The sequence below is a fragment of the Falco rusticolus genome, chromosome 2 (assembly GCF_015220075.1).
Source record: "Falco rusticolus isolate bFalRus1 chromosome 2, bFalRus1.pri, whole genome shotgun sequence".
In the NCBI taxonomy this organism is placed as follows: Eukaryota; Metazoa; Chordata; class Aves; order Falconiformes; family Falconidae; genus Falco; species Falco rusticolus.
This window is the reverse complement of record NC_051188.1, coordinates 11,479,660-11,500,039: the sequence shown is the minus strand read 5'-3', so window position 1 is coordinate 11,500,039 and position 20,380 is coordinate 11,479,660. Positions and strand designations below refer to the sequence as shown.

General features: G+C 38.9%; 1 protein-coding gene across 2 annotated transcripts in view; it reads left to right on the top strand.

Annotated features, from left to right (window-relative positions):
- SLC36A4 (solute carrier family 36 member 4) overlaps positions 1-18,102 on the top strand; it is a 108,491-nt gene extending 90,389 nt beyond the window's left edge. For both annotated transcript variants that reach the window (XM_037377294.1, XM_037377297.1), the window contains exon 11: positions 17,288-18,102. In XM_037377294.1, the coding sequence (XP_037233191.1) occupies positions 17,288-17,595 (308 nt within the window). In that variant the 3' untranslated portion in view covers positions 17,596-18,102. The remainder of the gene's footprint in view (positions 1-17,287) is intronic.
- The last annotated feature ends 2,278 nt before the right edge of the window (positions 18,103-20,380 follow it).

The window sequence follows — 20,380 nt, the reverse complement described above, 5'->3', positions numbered from 1 at the left end:
AAATTTCTGGTGTTTCTATTTATTTATATTTCTCTGCATAGGAAATAATGAAGTCTGAAGAATTTACTCAGTAAAGTCCCAGGAATTTTAGATACAGCAGCCCTAGGCAAAATTCTTGTATCTGATACATCTTTATCATGTCAGACTTGTGCTGCTGAATGGATCTGTGTTTCTTGTGGTATGCCCTTATGAATATGGGTTAAGGAAAGGGAAGCCTAACTTTCATACTTATTTCTCCCTCGTTTCATTGGGATTTGTCACAAACTGTTTTCCCTTTCTTGCAAATTTGTATCTGTATTTTCAGTGTCATTCAGTCAGCCCGGAGTGACATGAGTGTTCGGTCAAGTGGTCTTCCCTGGGGCTCTGGCTTTAAAGAAGGATGGGATAGCCAATGAATCCCTTAATTAATTTTCCTCTTCGCAAGCAGAATATTTATGTAGCCAATAGAGAGATGAAAGCTAATTAGTAAGTTGGAAGATGCTGAACGTTGTCCTCTCCTGTTGAGGAGGTAGCTCAGTAAAGTTAAACATTTTAGTTAAAGAGTAGTTCAGCTTTGGGAAAAAGTAAGTACAGAAATGTTCAGGAACAACAGCTGAGCAGTATTTGCTCAAATAAATTCCTCTGAGTAACTGACAATGAAGTCTATCGAGTACTTAATAGGGAGACTTATGATGTTACTTAATATACTTTTGATAGCAATTTAGATACAATTCTGGGTTGTTTTCAGATATGTGCTATAAATAAGAACTATCAAGCAAGCCACAAAGCAAGGGAACAAATATGGCTGGGGAGCAAAGTAATTCTGTGAGGAAAGAAATTTGAAAAGTATTGTCAAAAAACATTGAGAGTGTTTGTTTCACTTCAGGAATGTATGTAAAATGTGGAGCAAAATGCTACGAGATGCTGTTACCAGTCTTTGCAACTTACATACAGAAACCATTTGTCCTTTGGAGGATTGCTTTCTAACTCAAAGAAGGAAACAAGATGAGAAGAGAATCACTAGCCAGCTATGGTCTATGGAATTTCATTTCTCTTTATGCTGTCCTTACAATAAGCTCGAAGGAAATGGTCTGAACTGGTACAGCTAACTGATTGGGAAAATGTTTCAAGCACTGATGGACACATGTTTTAATGTCTTAGCTACATGCAGCACATGAAAGATTTCACTCCTGAACAAGAAGGAAGAAAATCTGGATACATTTTGTATTTACAAGTTGTTGACATGTGGTTTTAATTTTCTAGTGGTGATTATTTTTCCTACCTGTAAGTAGACTGGCAAGATACTCAACTGTGGCTCAAGTAGAGGCAAACTGTGGTCCAGTGGATTCCCTGCTATGGATGCTGTCCATGCAGAAGGGTCACTGGAGAGTTGTGCCAGGTGTCAGTACTGGTGGGCTGGGGGGCAGCCCCCCCCATGGCTGCCAGAGCCAATGCCAGCCGGCTCCAGGGGCAATGCCGCAGGGAGAAGGGCTTGAGAAGAGCAGGGAAAATAGCTGCTAGACAACAAGCCAGGGTCAGCCCACCACACGAACTGACACACACCTTCTGTGCATTACGTGCGTGCGGCACTCTGGGTATCACTGAACCGACAAGGGATACTTAGGTAAGATTTGGTCCACGTTTGAGAGTGCCAGGGAGTCAGCGGCTGCATTCCTCCAGCAGCGCTGCTTGGTGGGAGCAGACAGTTTTCCTGGAGAAGGCGGGGAAAGTCCAGTCAGCACCTCCGATGGACAGCAGTGTTGTGTGAGCTTATGTAAAAAATGAGTGAAAACTGTTCTTTCCCATCTGTATTGCTAGGTTAACATGAGAGAGGATTTAAAGTTTGAATAGTGAAATACCATATTTAATGGATATGGAGAGAAAAAATTTCAGAAATCAATTGGAAGTCTTTTGAAATGAGCCCCAGCAGGACATCTGCTGCTAAGGTGGGGTTGCAGCTAGCAGGAGGTTCTGAATGCAGACTTCTAATTAGAAAAGGTTTTTATTTTAAAAATAATTTCCTAATTTATATAGATGGTGGAAATTTTTTTTCCTCATGCACTGATAGATCGTTTTGCAAAGAGTCAAATGTGCAGTTTTTCTGTCAAGACCCTAGGAATGATAGGTAGATTGCAAGTAAGCCTTTTGAAGATTGCAGTGGGTAAAGGTAGGGAAAGCATTTCTTGAAAAATATTTGAGAGCTTTTTCACTGTATATTGAAAACAATTAGCAATAAAGAAAATACTTGGGGCCATTGAAGTACAACTTTTCTGCTAGTTTGTATACAGGCATCCTAGTGCTTCTTTTTCTTTTCAAGAGAAGTGAAACATTTCTTTGCTTTAAATTGTTTCTTAAAAAAAATATTTCATAGCTGGAATTAATCACTCCAGGCATTTTCTTTGCTTAGTGCTTCAAATAAGCACAAAAGCTAAAATACTAATGATGTCTTAGTGTTATTCAAGATTGGTGCCTTGATAAGTTGATCCTCACAACTGGTTTTCAGATGTCTGTCTTGTTTTATAAAGCATTGGAGAGCAATGGCTGGGTGATAGCAGCTTCTTGTGTCTTCTGAACTGCTGTCATTAAAAATTAGCAATTTTTACATATTTATTTTGTTTCCTCTACACTTACTGTGTGTAACGGGCAGCAAAGTTGACTTGAAATTTTGAGATAAAGATGGAACAGGATGAGAATTAAGTCCTTCATGACTTCATTATGACTTGGGACTTTAAAGATCACTTGTCATAACAGCAGTACATAGCCTTAAAACGTCAGAGCAAAATCAAGTAAGAATGTATAGCATATTTAAATGAATTACATCCTTGCAGTGTTGCATTTTCACATTACTGTTTTATTTTCTTTTTATGGGATTTTCCTTTCCCTGCTTTATTGAAACACTGCAACTCGCTGTGAAGGGGAAGATGCTTACGAACAAATGGCTGTATGCTCTGCTCATGTGGATATACTTGATCAATTCATGACATAAGCAGAAAGGCTGGATAGGACCTTGTCATTCACTCTTTCTCCTCATTGAAGGGCTTTCTTAATCCAAAAAGAATCACTTACCTTGGAAGTGGGTAAGATACTTTGTGATAACAAAAGAGAGGGATAAAAATCTGAGCATCCTTAGTACAAAAACGGTTCTTAATTTCATTTGTAATAAATCCTTCAAGGTCTTTGGGAGAGCATCTCATACACCTCACTGAGATGAAGTCTGTAAAAGCAATCCAGTCTTGAATTTGTGCCTAATCTGTCCATATTCACTGCAATTAAGTACATATTTCTTGCTATACCTTTTTGCAGTAACAGAAGTTAGGGTTTTTTTATATAATAAATATAAATTATATAACATGCAAATTTAAAAAATACTTTCAAAAATACATAACACTTTAATAATTACTTATAATTACCCAATAAACATACTGGGTAAATTAGTCCATGGGGTACACGCTAAATTTTGTATTTACACAAATACAGAGCATTACCACTGAGGTACAGATATTCGCTAATGGGGCTGAGAACAAAATTTTGACCTACTGTGTTTTCTGACCACATTTAACACTCCTACACAGTGCTCTGTGGTGTTCAGCTGTGCCTAACCTATAAAATAATGAATTTCTGTGACATGCTGTTTATATTCAAGAATAATCCAACCATATTTTTTTTGTTTATCCGCAAAAGCAACAGTCGATACTGATTTACCTTGCCATAAGCCCCTTTTAGTTAGATTCACATCTACTATATTTTTTCATCCTTTTTCTTTCACTTACGTTGGAAAATCCTCTTAGTCCATTCTATGTATAGTTTGATATTACCATTCTTCTGTGAGTTTTCATAATTCCTTTTTCTTGTTTCTTTCCCGACTTCTTTAGAGGAAAACTAATGAGAGTAAATTCTTCCCCATCTGATCTATAAACAGCAGTATCATCTCTTCTAATTGAAAAAACTTCTGGGAATTTTATGTTCTTAATAATTCACTTGTTTTCTAAATTAATTCTTGTACTGACAATGGGTAGATCAATATTCTAACTCCATGGTTATAATCACATCCTTAAATCAGTGTCTAGAAAGCTCTTGGCAAGAAATAAACTGCTCCCTCAATTTGAGAGTAAAGCAGTGCTCCAGCATCCACATCAATGTTTTGGCAACAAAAAGCAGTGTAAGATCTTTCCTGTACTTACCCCACAAGGTTAGTTTTGTTTAACAAAAGCACTCTAAATTTGTTTATTACATTGTAAATGCAGTGTGATCCAGAGGTAACAATGAAGTCAATGCAGCAATGTTTTTGACAGTAAAAAGTTAGGGGTTTGATGAATTTCAAACATACCATAATTCACATTTTTGTGTTCCACTATCTTTAGTAATGCAAAGACCACAGACAGCCAATGTACATAGTAATTTCCACAAGAACATTCCAATAAATTTTAGGTAATGCAAGCATTTGTATCAGAGTATGGAGATGGTATTGCATACTCTCAGGATTTCTTGTTGTCTTTGTTAGTTGATCTAATTAAGACAGCTAATTTGGGGCTTATCAGAAGTAAAATAAATCTTAGCAATGATGTGACAATGAAATTTGCTTTTATTGCTGTTAGGAAGTGACAAGTGTTAACAGTCATGCAAAAAGGACATTATTTGGGAAGTCTGTTAGCTAGAAGAAAAAGATGAATATATGATTGCTGGCAGTCAAAATAGTTTTATGCAAACTTGATCTTTCCAATTAAATGTGATTATTTTTTTCTGTGGGATTACTAGATTTAAAATAATTTATAAAGAGACAGATTTAAATTTAGGTTATCATCACACAAAATTATGGTAATTTATCATTGTAAAGTAACCATTTCAGATTAAATAAGTAGTGATTATATCTCATAAAGAAGCTGTCATTGAGGCCAGATACAGAATTCAGGCTATTTTTAAAGAACTGTCTAGTGGAATCAGTACTAAATGTGACACTAGTTGGTGTTTTTGCCCATCATCTGAAAATTAGAGTTAAAGCTGATAGACTGCACAGACAATACAAAGAGCAACACAACAATAATGATGAACACATAGCACACAAGCATTTTGAATAATGTTTTATATATCTGTGGGAAGATGGCATTCTAAGAAGAAAGGGAGGATAACGAGGGAAATAAGTGTTTGATCCTGAACTCAAAGTATGGTGTTGTGACTGAGGAAAGGACATAGTACTAATGTTTTTTAGGCAGAGGAGTGTCATACATTAATAACAGTCTACAACAAAAAAAGATGATGGAAAGTAGGCTTGATCGAAGGAGGATTACAAAACTCAGCTTATTGTCTTTACCAAAGAAATGGTTAAGTGACTTCTGATAGTGGATAGAGCTTTAATCACCAAGGCCAGACAGCAAAGGTTTCTTGTCTGGAGGTTAGCATCACACAAATTCATATTAGAAAACACAAACTTCTAGTGTCAAGGGTACTTGGCCACAGAGGTTGCTCACCTGTGGAGGTAGTGTATGCTCCCAGCAGGGATGGTGTTTAGGTCTGTAAGGGGCTCTCTGTTTTAGGTGACCCAAGTGTAGGTACATGTATGTACAATGTTGTATAAATAAGTGTGTAGTGTAATTTCATTTGTGTTGCATCTGTCAGTAAAATGTCAACATCTAACGTATGGCCTAGGACATCAGGGGACTCGGCTAGGGAATCATTTTGATCTTATACCCTTTGTATTTTGTATTTTCTCGGGCACAGGTTTAAAAAGAGGGTAGATGATACTTATTTTCCAGACACTTCTCTAGCTTGATGCTTAACACTGTCCTGAGCAATGGGAGCTGGCAAGCTTGACTTCTCTGAGATGTGGATATTGGGCTGGACTCATCTTTACAAGAAAATATTAAGCACCACCAAAATAGATCTTTGTTTCAAGGTCTGGAAGGGGCGTAAACATGGAGATTTTAGGGTCCCAAAGAGATTCATGTGAGTAGTGGGATTTTAGGTGCTCAGCTTAGCTGCAGTGATAGTACTTGTGGATGTGTGTAGCAGCAAACCAGCTCCATAGCGGGCCTTTGTCCCAGACAGCCAGGATCGCGCCATGAGTGATGCTATCCCTGGGTGTCACCATCACATAGCTCGTGCTAATTGAAAAGAAGCATGGTGGTTTTGAGGGACTGTCTGAATTGGCTTATGTTCTTCAGAGGGATGAGGCTTTCTCATAAAGCCATTTTTCCTGCAGTACTGAAACATGGTATTTTTTCCGAAGTTCAAGGGAGAATGTTCTCTAAAAGCTATGTCTAATATGAGCCCATGCTGAAACAGGTGAATTGAAGCCAATGCCTATGTTCTATGTCTCCTTTCACATGTCCTTTTATGTTGATATTGAACTTCAGGGTAACAGAACAGTTTATACAATAAAAAAGAAAATCCTATTCTCTTAATCAGTAATTGTTTAATTATACTGCTAAGTAAAATAATAATACCTAATATAAATTAAAGTTTATTTAATGACTTTTATCTGAAATCTTACTTTTAAACACTTTTTTTTTTTTTTTGAGAATGATAGGGACATTGAGTTTAAATATTAACTCAATAGTAACTGTTGGGGAAAAAAACTTATGGGTTTTTTTTCCCCCCTTGCAGACAATTAGATAATGATTATCTACAGAGCTGTAGGATAGACATCAGTGCCATGCTTCACACTCATCTCCGATGAGCTATAACTGGAAGCATACTCGTTTGACTTACCAGATTTTTGCATCTTTATTTGGAATGCTCCCAGCAGGCACCATTTTTATTTTGGGTTACTGCTGCTTTCAAGGGTGTTGGCAGCGGTGGTGGTAATGCCTGCTAGTTAAAAAATAGCATTATAGTGCAGTGTAATAGCTTATGTTTGATATTTAGTATTGCCTTTTATCCTGTGGGAGTCCATGCTGCTTTATAAAGTATTATTTACACATAATCATTTCACTGTCCGCTTAAAAGCATTACCAAAAGATTATGGTAGAGTTTGGTATAGGAAGAAAACTACCCCAAAAATAGAATGCAGAGCATTTGAGGTTAGCCAAAAAAAAAAAAAAAAGGTGCCTGATGATGTAACACAAGCTCAGTTTCTTATTTACCATTTATTGTGTAGGTACATGGACAAGTAAGAGTAGAGCTCTTTGGTATCAGAGTTCCAGAATAAGTATTAAAGCTCTAACAGGTACTGCAGTTATGCTAAAGTTTATTATTATTATTTTCATATTGTTTTTATCTGTCACTGATGAAGGGCCTTACAAAGGAACTCACTGTTGTTGCTGTTGTGATTATGCCCAAAGCTACTGAACAACCCAGTGCAAGTGAAGCATACTGAAAACAGGTTTCCTGTGCACGGATTAAAAGCTTTATTTCTAAGGATATGGTGCATGCCCTTTGCTTATGGAGATACAAAATTACAGGACCTACAATCCCAAACATTAGAACCGTGGGGGATTTATAAGCTGTTTGAGAGATCATCTTGTTCTGAGGTTGAATAGACTTTCAACAGAGTGTTGAAAATAACTTTCATTGACCATTTCTTTAAACTAGCTGCACTGGGTTTCCCCTGATGGACTGTGAAAATGTTAATTTTCAGCCTGTAGTCCATCAAGATGCTTTGTGCTCCTTTGCTGTCTTTCCTTCTCAGGTAAGTGCTTATTTGGTGTGCTGCTGTTTCTGACCAAGCTACAGCCTGTGACTACAGCCTGTGCAGATCTGTCAAATTACTGGCCCTCACAAGTACTGGTTTTAAGAGAAAATTTCATGACATGAAGGCTGCCTTCTGTTTTATGTTGACTGTTATAGGGCAGGAAATTAAACTGTTTCATCCTTAAGTAAAAAGTCAATTTGAAATATAACTTCAGTTTACTGAACTTAGGAACAGTAGAAAACATGTTCATTTCAGAAAACTGCTTCCTTAGAAGCCATAGTGACACTTACAGCTATATCATTTGTATGTTGACAACACACACAGGTTTATAAGCGTGTTCTTTTCTTCAGAAGTGTTGAAATGGAGTTGTGTTTTAATACCCTGCAGAAATTCCGAGAATTCTGACAGAACTTCAGTAAATCAGCAATTCGGGGATCTTTTAAAAAAGAAACAAAAAAAAAACCCTAAACCAAAACTGACATAGCTTGAGTAATCTTCTGAATCAAGAATAAAATAAAATTTTTGGCAGATTTCTTTGGGTAACATAATTAACAGCATTATGTTTAGGAAAAAAAAAAAAGAAAGGTAATTTTATAGTTTTCACCTACAAACCCAGCGTCTGGGGCACTGGAAGTTGGATTTAAACTTCAATCCCTTGAGGAGAACATCAAACCTGAGTCCACCTATCCCGGTGTAACCACTAGGTGATTGTTTTCCCTCTCCCATCAAGCTGGAAAGATGATGGTGAGCTCTTTGAAAATGACGGCTAAAGGACAGTATGTGGCAGTACAGGTTTATGATATGCAGTCACATATTTATGTTGGGTATTGATTCACTTGGGTCACAGAAAATTAAGAATGAGTGCTAAGGAGGATGATCCCTTCTCCTGGGCATGCATAGCACACAGCGGGTGTTTCCAGACATCTGGCAAAGTGTCCAGTGCAGCAAGTGCAGCTGGCTTGACATTGGGAGAAGACGGTGCTTCAGACACATGTGTGCCTGAAATTCCCTCTGCTGAGCTGGAAGCCACTAAGCAATTGGCAGTTGAGTTTTCCTATGTAACAAAGCAAGCTGCTCTCTCCCAACTTCACTTTGCAAGGTGAAATGTCAACAAATTAAGATTAAAAACATCTGCAGATGACCGCTTTTTTCTTTTTTCTTTTTCTTTTTTTTTTTTGATGGATTTGGACTGCAGACCATAATTCAGTATTTAATCTGCCTAAGCCTGTCAACACAGGGAGCTGAACCTCAACTAGCTACTGCACGTGATTCTCTCTGGGAAGCCAAGGCACTTGGCAGCTTGTTTTTACGGTATCATCAATCAACACAGCAGGCTGCAGCTAACTCATGCCTGTGACACCAGCTGTTGCAAAGCATTATTTTGGAAATGCATTGGTCATCCCACCACAGCGTTGTTGTTATCTCCCTGTGGGCGTTATCTTTTAATTTACTTTTGATATGTTGCAGTAAATTCTTAAGTTATTTATTAGCATGTTGGTAATAATATAGTACGTGTCATATGCAATAGGTACTGATCATACCAAAAAGCTCTGTGGTTTTGCAGCCCAAAATAAGCAGGCCAACTCAGATACTTAAAAACTACGTGAAAATCCAAGCATTTGCTTATTATGAAAAGATTTTAACATTGTATGAAATCAGAGCGTGACTTCCCCTTTGAAAGTGGCTAAAAGTTCTCTGAGGACTTAAGTATTTGATTTGTAAGATACTTAGCACTGCTATTATTTAAATAAGCAATAATGGATATATTTTTAAGCCATTGTAAAAAAAAAAAAATACCCTGTGAAGTATCAGTGTTAAAATATCAGTTTAATCCAGCTTTGAATCATGATTAAATATCAATGATTTAAGTTAATATGGACTTAAATGTGTTATCAGCCCACTTTCAGCACTACGACTTTGTGCTACAGGGATGTTTTTGTGAGACATTTGTATTGTAGTAAGGGCATTCTCATTTTCTAGGCTTAAAGAACATCATTCCTGTCATCTTAAGTGATCATTTCATGTTTTTATCAATGACAGGAAACTTTTACTTTCCTTACTAGCCGTAGGATTTTTACCAGCCTCCAGGTAGACTATAAGCCATTAACCACTGTTCTTTTTGTCCAGTAAGTTTTATACTCATCTGGTTTCCCTCCATCCAGATGCAAGAGTATTGGGGCAGTGTCAAAGACTTCTGAAGTTGCGGTAAATGGTATTTACTGGTTTCCCCTCGTTCATAAACCCAGTCATTGTACCAGAGAAGAAAATCAGGATGGTCAAGCATGACTTATCCTGCCTACATCCATTTTCTGTTCCCAGACACCCTTTTCTCCTTCACATGCCCAGAAAGTGCTCCAAGATGACTTGCTCCATGATTTTTCCAGGGACCAAATTGAAGCTAACTTGCCTGGATTACCCTGGGTTATTCTTTCGCCCTTTCTTGACATTTCCTTTCCCCCAGTCACCAGGGAGCTCCCCCAGTTTCCATGACCTTTCAAAGACAACATAGAGCGGTGTTAGAAGGACACTGGCTAGTTCTCTTCAACACTCTTGGATGCAGCCCGTCATGTTCTGTATACCTTTGTGGTTTGAGTTTTCTCAAGTATTTGCTGATTCAGTCCTCCTCCACTGATGGCAATTATTGATCTCTTTCAGTGATGGCAGGGGCTGGGACGCTGACTGAGGCAAAGGCAGCGCTGAGTACCTCAGCCTCACCTGTGTGTGCTGTCACCAAGCCCTACACCCCATTCAGCAGCAGGCTCACGCTGTCCTTCAGCCTTTTATTACCAATGTCCTTTAATTACCAATTACCAAGAACTTCTAAAAGTTCTTCTTACTGCCTTTGGCATCCCTTGGCTTCATCTGAATTTCAGCTTTCCTGAGACCATCGAGATACGTCCATGTGATATCTCTAAATTTCTCTTCTGTAGCATATCCCTGCTTCCATATCCTCTGTGCTGATTTTTTTTAGGTTAGAGCTTTGTCATGACTTCCCTCCTGAGGCAAGCTGGTCTGATACATTTTCTTGTTTTGAAATTTTGCGAATTAATGTGTTCTTGCTAATGGAAGTTGTAGCACATACAACCCCACCCAAACACAGGTTAGAGCCTCTTGGCTCAGAAGTTTTATTAAAGTTATCCAGAACAGAATCTCTTTGTTCTATAATTTATTTAAAACATGGGGGGAGGAGGGTGAGCTAACAATCTGTTGTTTAATAAATATTTAGTCCTTAGATGATAATTAGAGAGGATAATTTATCTGAGATAATTGTTACAATTTATGGCATCCTGATGGATTCTACTTTGACAAAAGGATTCCAGTAACATAGATATTTATTGTCATTTTAATCAGCTGTTCCTTTAATCATCTTTAATAAAGAAATGCAAAATTTAATTATGAAATAGGACCCTTAAAGGTGTCTTTGGCAATGTTTCTCCTTCATAGGTTTAGTATTTATGTTTAGTATTTATGGAGCTACATACTCATACATGTTTAGTGTTTATGGAGCTAAGTACAGTAGCTTCAGATTGAAGCTAAGTATGTTCAATTTAATCTTAATGACATTTTTGCTCACTGTAAATATATGATATATACATAAAAGGTATATAATGACTTATTTTTATTTTCAAGGGTGAGGGCAAGACAAACTTTTTATATAAAATTATTTTAACTTGTTATTGCCTGAGTCTTGTTTTTGTTACGAGACAACAAAGTAGCCATGGCTCACTTGCCTACCTTCCTGTGACATAGTTTGATATACATAGTGCATCCAAGAGAACGATTGGGGAGTATAGAGTGATTACACTAAGTGGAGCAACAGATGACTTTCCAGCAGCATCAGAAGCAGCATGGCTGGCTCCTCAAGGTTTAGCTGCTGCTCTCAACATTTTACTTCACCTCTGCTCCCTGTAGCAAAACCAGTCTTGTCCTTGGATGAGCAAATAGCAGTTTTTGCTTGTGCTTTTGGGAGGCCTTCAGCTGTCTGAGAGTTGCAATTTATTTTAACAGACTGAGACAAAGAGTACAGAAGTTTAATTGCAGACTCATTTCTGGTGGGTCCATAGATTCACATGTCTAAAGGAGAGCGAGTGGTGGTGTCAACAGTGTCAGTACTGTAATGGTTTAGGATAATCCATTTGGAGCTCAATATTAATGAGTTTTGCTGTGTGCTTTACATTCATTTGTTGAATCTAGCTCCATATAGCAGTTATTTACATTACTTCGTGGAAGTATGTTTAAAAAAATTTCTATGAAAAAGTATTGGTAGCAAAGCTCAAATAAGTCTACTGCAGAGACGAATGGATAAATACAATGTTTCAAATGTAACAGTCCAACCTGATGTCATTTGTGAGCCCACGGTTTGTAGTTAATTAAACGGTGACCCACATTTGCACATAATCCAGCATGTGCTGTGCCACGTACCTGTGCTTGCTGGTTTTATAAAGATCACCTGGTGTTGCAGCTCCAGGCAACCTGCAGCGTGATGAGCTTCCGTAGCATCTCGCTGCCTGGTTTGCTGTATGCGTTTACTAGGCATCCAAGAAGCGTGCTTAGTAAAAAGGCATTAATTCTGAAGATCTGATGGGGGGCAGAAAGAACAGGATGAGGAGGCCAAGCAGTTTAGTAACTACCACTTTGACGTTTGACTAGGAGTGAGCAAGTCATGCTTAGTAGTCCTGAGGAGGTGAGCGGTGGGAAGAATCGCCTTATAGCCCCGTCACTGCAACTCCGTCCTTGTCCCTGTAAATTTGTAACTGCTCATGCAGCCTCCTCCTGCACGGGATTGTTGTGACGCTGAATTCTGCTTAAAATGGGTGCAGGTCCTGGAAACTGAAGCCTGAACAAATTACACTACCTGAATTTTGGGATTGTGTAAAATGCAGACAGGGTGCCTAAACTGAAGCCTGAACAAATTACACTACCTGAATTTTGGGATTGTGTAAAACGCAGACAGCTACTGGGGAGAGATGTATTAGTGGAGCATGGGGGGAGCGCTGTTGTGGAAGGGGGCTCTCATACCAGTGGCATTAACCAATCCTTAGCTTTGACTGTTGGTATTTTAGGTAATCTATTAAGAAAACTGGACTCGGTGCCCCCATTAAATTGCTGTTTTGTCTGATGTCATTCTTTATGCATCTTTCTGCATAAGGAATAAAAAGACTAAATGCAAACCCTTTTGTAAATAGCTTTGAAATCTCTGATGCAAAGTGCTTGCTGTAAAAACAGAATTTACTTACGCATTTTTGAGAAACTGATAACGGAGGGCTCTGGGAAGGGATGGACCTGCCCATTCCCTAACTGGTTATTAGGGCTCTGCTGTGTGTCGGGGCAGAGTCCTGGATTACCTCTCACTGTGAAGGGTGAGGATATTTAAACCATCTTCTCCTGTATGAGTCTGGTCTTTCTAGGTTTTTTTCCACTAACAGGACAAAGCACTTATAAACAGTGAGTTGTAGCGTGAGGGCAAATGACGTGAAGTAGTTTCTGTCTTTGCATTCAGTATGTTGCAGGAAGATGATGATAAAAAGAGATTTTCATTCCAAAGGGAATAAAACCAAACCATATGATGTATATGGCTGTCCTGCATGCAAGCTGTATCCCTTTTTCTCTCCAGTGTGAAAGTAGAATTTGTCACTTCGTAGTATAACTGCAGTTTATCTTCTGCTTTGTTCCTTTTTCTGTTCAGTTTTAGTTTTGAGATTGAGCTGGTATTTAAAAGCATGCTTTTTAAGAAATTGGGTTAAGAAAACTATTTTTGGTCAAGACTGACTCTAAATAATTTTTAATTAAATTATCCTCTGTATGTATCTTATAGTCTTTTGATGTCTTAATAGCTAAAACAAACACCAACTCAAACCCTATGTTAATTAGCCTTTCTAGCCAGAAAAAATAATTTTCTAATTCACAATTACATAGTATCAGGGTCTTTATACAAAATCCTTTTTTTTTTAAACTGCATCCATCAATATGTAGATTCCTTTCTACCTGTGTGCAAAGCTCTGTAAATTATTCATAAATGCTCTTAAGTGATTATTTGCATTAGTTTATTTTCAGATTAGTATCTACTACAGGTATCTACAGGTCTCATAGTCCTTTGTACTTATGTATCAATACACAGTTTAGTTTTCACTGTGGACCTCTCAGAGAAGGCATTATTTTTTGTTACTTATTTAAATGAACAGCTTTTTATTGAAATACTAAATTTTTTAAGATTTTGTTATTCGTTTTTAAAATGTGGGGTTTTTTTAAATTGTGATGTAACATGTTACTTTTATGAAAGAGATAAATGATTTCTTGTGGTTCTCTTAAGTAAGTCTGCAATGTCCAGCTGATGTCTGAAGTATAGCCCGCACTGTTTTGTCTGCCTGCAAGTCAAGGTGGAAGATATGACTCTTGTGCAGAGCATGGAAATACAGTTACACAGAAAACACAACACGGATCCCCTGCTCAAACGGCCACTTGAGAAGACATAGCTATATTGACTTTCTAGTTGCCCAGCCTGCACGTATAAACTCCTTGCACCCAAAGCTGCTAAGCCGTCTGGAGTAGTCTGTAGCAGAGAAATGGTTTTCTATTCTCTTAGCAGGTAAAGGAAAAAAAAAATATCGGGCAATGTGGAGGAGAGTGTTGTGGAAAAGGAGGGGTGAGTTGGAGGAAAACGGGGAGGTGCTGCAGCAGGGGAGGGGATCCAGGAGACAATGCAGTAGGGAGAACGGAAGAGGATGCCGGTTTGACTGGCTACTGCAGTAGGGAAGGATGGACAGAGAGCATAGCCTGGGATACGAGAAGAGGAAGGAGGATTCGGGCTGGCATTTTGAAGTGCCGTTTTGCCTACAGACAGGATTCTTTGGCAGATGTTTTGTTGGAGGCGTTTTTTCTTCCTGGAAGGGACTCTCTTCTTGTTGTAGGCATCTGCCTCTTAAAAATACAATTTTGGTTTATGCTTTTGGAAAGTTGTATGTGTGTCGGACACCCATCTTTAATACATCAATGCTCCAGTCATCCGATTTGGTCCTGGAAGAGTGGACAAAGATCAGGACGCGCTGACTTCCTGCAGAACGGGGACCTCTTCAGCACTGTCACTGCCTTTGAAGAAAACTGCTTGAGACAGTTATGCTGCTCTTCAACTATTTGAAATTGCCACTTCCTAGTAACAGCCAATATTTCTCATACTTAAGAAACCCTTGGTCTTTTTGACCATGCATATTTATAAAATCTGCTGTTAGGACAATTTGCTTGGGCCATACTACTGATCTGGTAACATACCTATTACTTCCTTTCTTCTGAGGTACATGTTTAAATACTGCTGACCTGTTGGGGGTTTTTTGTCAGAATTATGTTTGAATACTTAGGTAAAATCTAAAATCTGGTACTATCTGGAAAGTAATTTTTTACACTATTAATATTGTGTAGCTTATTTCTTCAGTTGAGATTCCCAGAGCTTATGAACCAGAAGGTTTCATGACTGTTGGTAAAGGTTCAGAATTCCTTCTTGACACTGTATTTTTAAAACCCATGCAGGACAGGGAAAATCAGGCTCCTTACCTGCAGAAATGCCCCTTGTTTACTTCTAGGGACTGGGTAACTTTCTTAACTCTTGAGGACATTTTTTGGTAGGTAATAAACATGAGTTGTATTTCTCTTGTTTATTAGAGGATAAATAAGACACTAACTAAAACCTTGAAACACGTTTCCAACCTTCCTCCCACAGCAATATCCAGATTCATATAAATTTATATGAGCCAGGCAAACATTTGATGAGATCCAAACCAACACTCAGCATTTTGCTTTTCTGTAACCTGAAGCAATTATGAACTGCAGGGGGGGTCCAATTAAAAAAATATGAAAAACATTCTCATTATTTGTATTAAAGCAGGATGTTTCAAACAAAACTATGAAGTATAAATTAATGAGTACCTTCTAAATTCAGGACATATGTAGAATTGAAAGAGTCTATTACAGAAGTTGAAAAATCTATATTTAATGCATACACCCACTACATCTATTAAACTGGCAAGATAATAAATGTGCAGCCCTCCCTTTTCCTTCAGAAGAACATGTTCAACATATTCATTAGCTGAGAGTCTTACCAGTCATTGCCAAAATACTTCAGCTGCACTTTTCAATTACTTATGGACTGTGCATTGCTGTACAAATATCAAGCATGCTAGCCAGTCGTTCTGGTCTGAGCACTCATCCCATATTGTTTGGGCATTCACAGTGCCTGCTTTCATGGCTTGAATGGCGTTCTTCCTGATTGCTTCCTTCCTTGTCTTGATGAGAACCGATAGAAAATGGCAAGCAGGCAGATGCTGCGGATGTTTACGCTAATGTCTGACAGCTAGAAGGCGATATATTCATGGAAGGGAAAAAAGACATTTCCTTGGGTTAGGGCTCTAAAAGGTAGGGGATCTCTTCTCCAGCCTGGAGAAGAGACGGCTGAGAGGGGATCTCATCAATGTCTACAAGTATCTTAAGGGTGAGAGTCAAGAGGACGAGACCAGGCTCTTTTCAGTGGCGCCCAGCGACAGGTAATGGGCACGCACAACAGGTTCTACCTGACTAGCTTCTTTCCCTTGAGGGTGACAGAGCCCTGCACAGGCTGCCCAGAGATGCTGTGGGGTCTCCTGCTCTGGAGACATTCGGAACTTGCCTGGACGTGATCCTGTGCAGCCTGCTCTGGGTGGCTCTGCTTTAGCAGGGGGTTGGACAAGATGACTTCCAGAGGTCCCTTCCAACCCTGACCACTCTGTGATTCTATGACGTACCGTGAATCATATGGAGACATGGGCTCAGTTAACCTTTGAAAGCTGGTTTCTAATAAAGGACTCAAAACATACATGTCGGCTGGTGTATCTGAGTTAATAGCAGGGTCCCTTGCCTAGGCTTTCCGGCTGAAGGGGTTAAAACCAGAAGTGGTTGTTGCCCAGCATGGTGGATTTTGTTTCTATGAATGGTACAGTTTCAGGTGGTGAGACCAGCCATACCATGCTAAAAGGCTTAGTGGGTCTTGTGTTCAGACTCATCTCTTGGAAGAGCTAAATTCTCATTTAGTTAAGCGGGCAACTCTTACAGTAGCATTTAGAAACTGAATGAAATTGTATAGACCAAGATTTCTCAAGAGGCAAGTTTGTAGGTAAAAGTGATTTAAATGATTATGAGACTGCCAAGTGACCAACAAGTTTGGTTCATTTTGAATAATTTTATGTCACTTTTAGATTATTAGTAATATATAATAATTAATAGGGATGCGTTTTTGTCCACTGTCTCCTAGGCAGCATGCAACAGCCCCTTGCCCTGCTCTTCCTCAACTTTATTCTTTCATCTTAAAAACCCAACAACTACTAATAAACTGAAACGGCTCCATACAGTTTCATATTTCTCATTTCTCTACGATTTGTGCACCAGAATTTTTTACCTGCTAAGTACAAGAACACCTTAGCTTGAAGCTCTGCCAGCTTGTGTAAAAATTCAGAATCAAAACTGAGTATCTCACATGAGTACGAAGGTGTATCTTACAAATACATGCATTGATCTGTATAGAGGATGCCACTTGTAGCTGGAAAACTAGTGAATGATAGAACTTTTTAAAAAGCCTGAGCCACTAGATTATGTGTGTGTTGCAGTTTTGTTTTTCATGAGGATATTAAATCTGAAGCCACTGTTACTTTTGTGTTTTAGGTGCTGTAGCGATTTTGATCCCTCGCCTAGACCTGGTGATTTCTTTTGTCGGAGCTGTCAGCAGCAGCACTCTGGCACTGATTCTGCCACCTCTGGTTGAAATTCTCACTTTCTACAAGGAAAACTTAAGTTTATGGATGATATTTAAAGACATTTTTATAGCTGTCATCGGAGTTGTTGGATTTTTAACAGGGACGTATGTGACAGTTGAAGAAATAATTTATCCTGCATCCACAGTTCTAGTTAATTCAACAGAGAGCATCTCTGTGGGTTTAAATGCTACAGACTTGGTGACTGGTTTAAAGTAATAACTGGGTGCTGTGAGCTATTTTGTTCCTTGACAGGAATTCTTAGATGGATGGCAGACCTATGTGTGGGACATATTCCAGTGTATTTTACATAAATTTTTGAAAGATAACATGCAGCCCTTCCTCATTCTGTTGTTTGTTCTTTCCTTCATTCCTTCCCATTGCTACCTGAATTAATAACCCCATGTGCTCTCAACCTCTGCCTTATCTAGTGAAAAACTGAGTTGATGTCAGGATTTAAAATATATACATGAATATAGGAAGGAAATATGATTGTAAGTTATTTACAAGAAAAAAAAGAATTCTTATAAAGATAAAAAAGTCAAGATGCTTTCCTCTTCAGAAGAGGTGGAAGCCAGTCCATTCATCATAACCAGGCAGCAAGTCTGTTAAGTCACTACTGTTTTCCCTCCAACTCCAACTGGGAGCTCGGCGATGCATAGGCCTTCTCTTGGCTGTCTCTGACAGGGGGAATTGCACCCCAGTGAACAGAGATGCTTTCATTTTAAAAAAGAGCAGCTGTGTTTTTAATTTCTGTTGTGGGAACCTAGACGTTTGCCATGGAGAAGTGTTTGGGTAGTTGCAGTTGCCTGGCTCTGGTTCCTGGGAGTCAGTGTGTCTGGAATCGGAGTGCTCTGCGCAGAACCTGTGACCCTCTGTTGTGATTTAACCCCAGCTGGCAATTGAATACCACGCAGCTGCTCAGTCACTCCCCGCTCACCCAGAGGGATGGGGAGGAGAATCGGAAAGGAATGTAAAATTCAGGGGTTGAGATAGGAACAATTTAGCAATTGAAATAAAATGGAACCAAAAGAACAATAATAATATTAACAATGACAGTTATAATGAAAAGGAGGGAGGCTGGCAGGGGAATGAAATCCAAAGGGAAGGGAGGAAAGAAAACAAGTGACGCACAATACAGCTGCTCACCACCCGCTGAGCCATGCCCAGCCAACAGCCACCCACCCCACCCACCCCATTTATATACTGAGCATGATGCCCCATGGTATCTTTCCTAGTTCAGGTCACCCTTTGGCTAGTTCAGGTCACTTGTCCTGGCTGTGTCCCCTCCCAGTTTCCCGTGTCCCCCCAGCCCTCTTGCTGGCAGGGCTGAGAAACTGGAAAGTCCTTGACTGAGTATAAACATCACCCAGCAACAACCAAAACCATCAGTGTGCTACCAACGCTGTTCTCACACCAAATCCAAAACACAGCACTGCACCAGCTACTAGGAAGTAAATTAACTCTGTCCCAGCTGAAACCAGGACACACTTACTCAGTCTTTTCACACTGGCTCCAAGGGGCGTTCTTCAAGCAATTGGAAGGACCAAGCCCTCCCTGGTTACTACAGCAGACCACTGCTGGTGGTGGGCTCCATGTCAGTAAGTACAAAAGCATTTTTTCATGCTGACCATCTTAAGATTTAAGCTGACAAATGGGCAAGACTGTAAGGTAAGGTTTAGAGGTAAAGGTGCATCTTTTATTAGACCAAAAGGTAGCTAGTTAGGAGTGTGCTTGCCATCTTATATGATCTGTTACTATATGTTCCCGTACTGTGAGCTGTTCAGCATGGCCAGACCCCTGCCACTGGGAAATGGCAACTGTGATGCTCCGTAGAGCCACAAAGGTCTGACTGTCCAGAGCAGCTTAAAGATTCATGATGTTAATTTCTGTAGGAGGAAGGAAAGGATGCGACACTACTTTCTAGAGCGGAGCTTGTCCCATACATTCATACATAGAAGCTGGGGGTTATTTGTGAAAGAAATTGTGATTTCACAGCACTGTGAGCTGGGGGGGAGCACCGAGGATGTCTGTTTTGAAGCCCTTTCCTCCTCAAGCGCACCACCTGCCTGGAGGTTGTCTGAAGAAGTGACTCAGGACTTGCTTTCAGCTACTGGTACTTTGTAGGTACAGTTCATATGAGACGTAGGGTATACATGTGAGAATAGGATTTTTTTTTTTAGAAAGTAATCATATATCCTGTTTGGATTTTGAATGAAAAGTTACAGGATGTTGTTTATCAGAGCAATATTACATTTGTGATGCAAAACCATTCAACACCACAAATGACAAGCCGTTTATTTTTGTACTTTTTGGTAACCGCTGTCCTGACCCATTTTTTAGACCATTTCTTTATCCTTGTTTTCAAGTATACAAATGTATTTATATCAATATAAATGTATTTGTATCAAAATACTGTAAGCTTTTTAACCTGTTGCTAGAAGCCTGTAGACTGCCTATCTGTATTTCTGTTGGAACATATAATAATTATTTTCGCGTTCTTCTGTCCTGCCTTAAATAGGATCTAACACGCCTTTGATGGATTTTTGCTTTTTGTCTATTTTAGAAGAAAAAAAGAACAAGTTGATAAGTTGGGTAGAAAATAATTTTGTTCAGCAAGACTGCGTGCTGAGTCCCCAGCCAGAATCGTGATTTTCAGGGTTTGTATTTGACCTTCTGGCTTACGCTTCATAGATTACTTTCACTCCAAATGCTAAATCTATATTTTTGGTTTTGTTTTCTAAAAACATTCTATATTTTGTACAGTAATAGAACTGTATTTATATATTCATTCTTACTATCAAGAAACTCCTTTTTCTAAGGAATATTTTTAATTACAGTATTCTCCCAGGAGTTAGGGTATGCTAAAACCTCTCTACTATATTCATACATATATTCATATTGCTTGCCTTCAGTAAATTCCTCAGAAATCTAACATTTGGTAATCTACTATTTGGCACTACAGTGCTAGAGTAATATACTGCTAGATATATCTGTACTTATA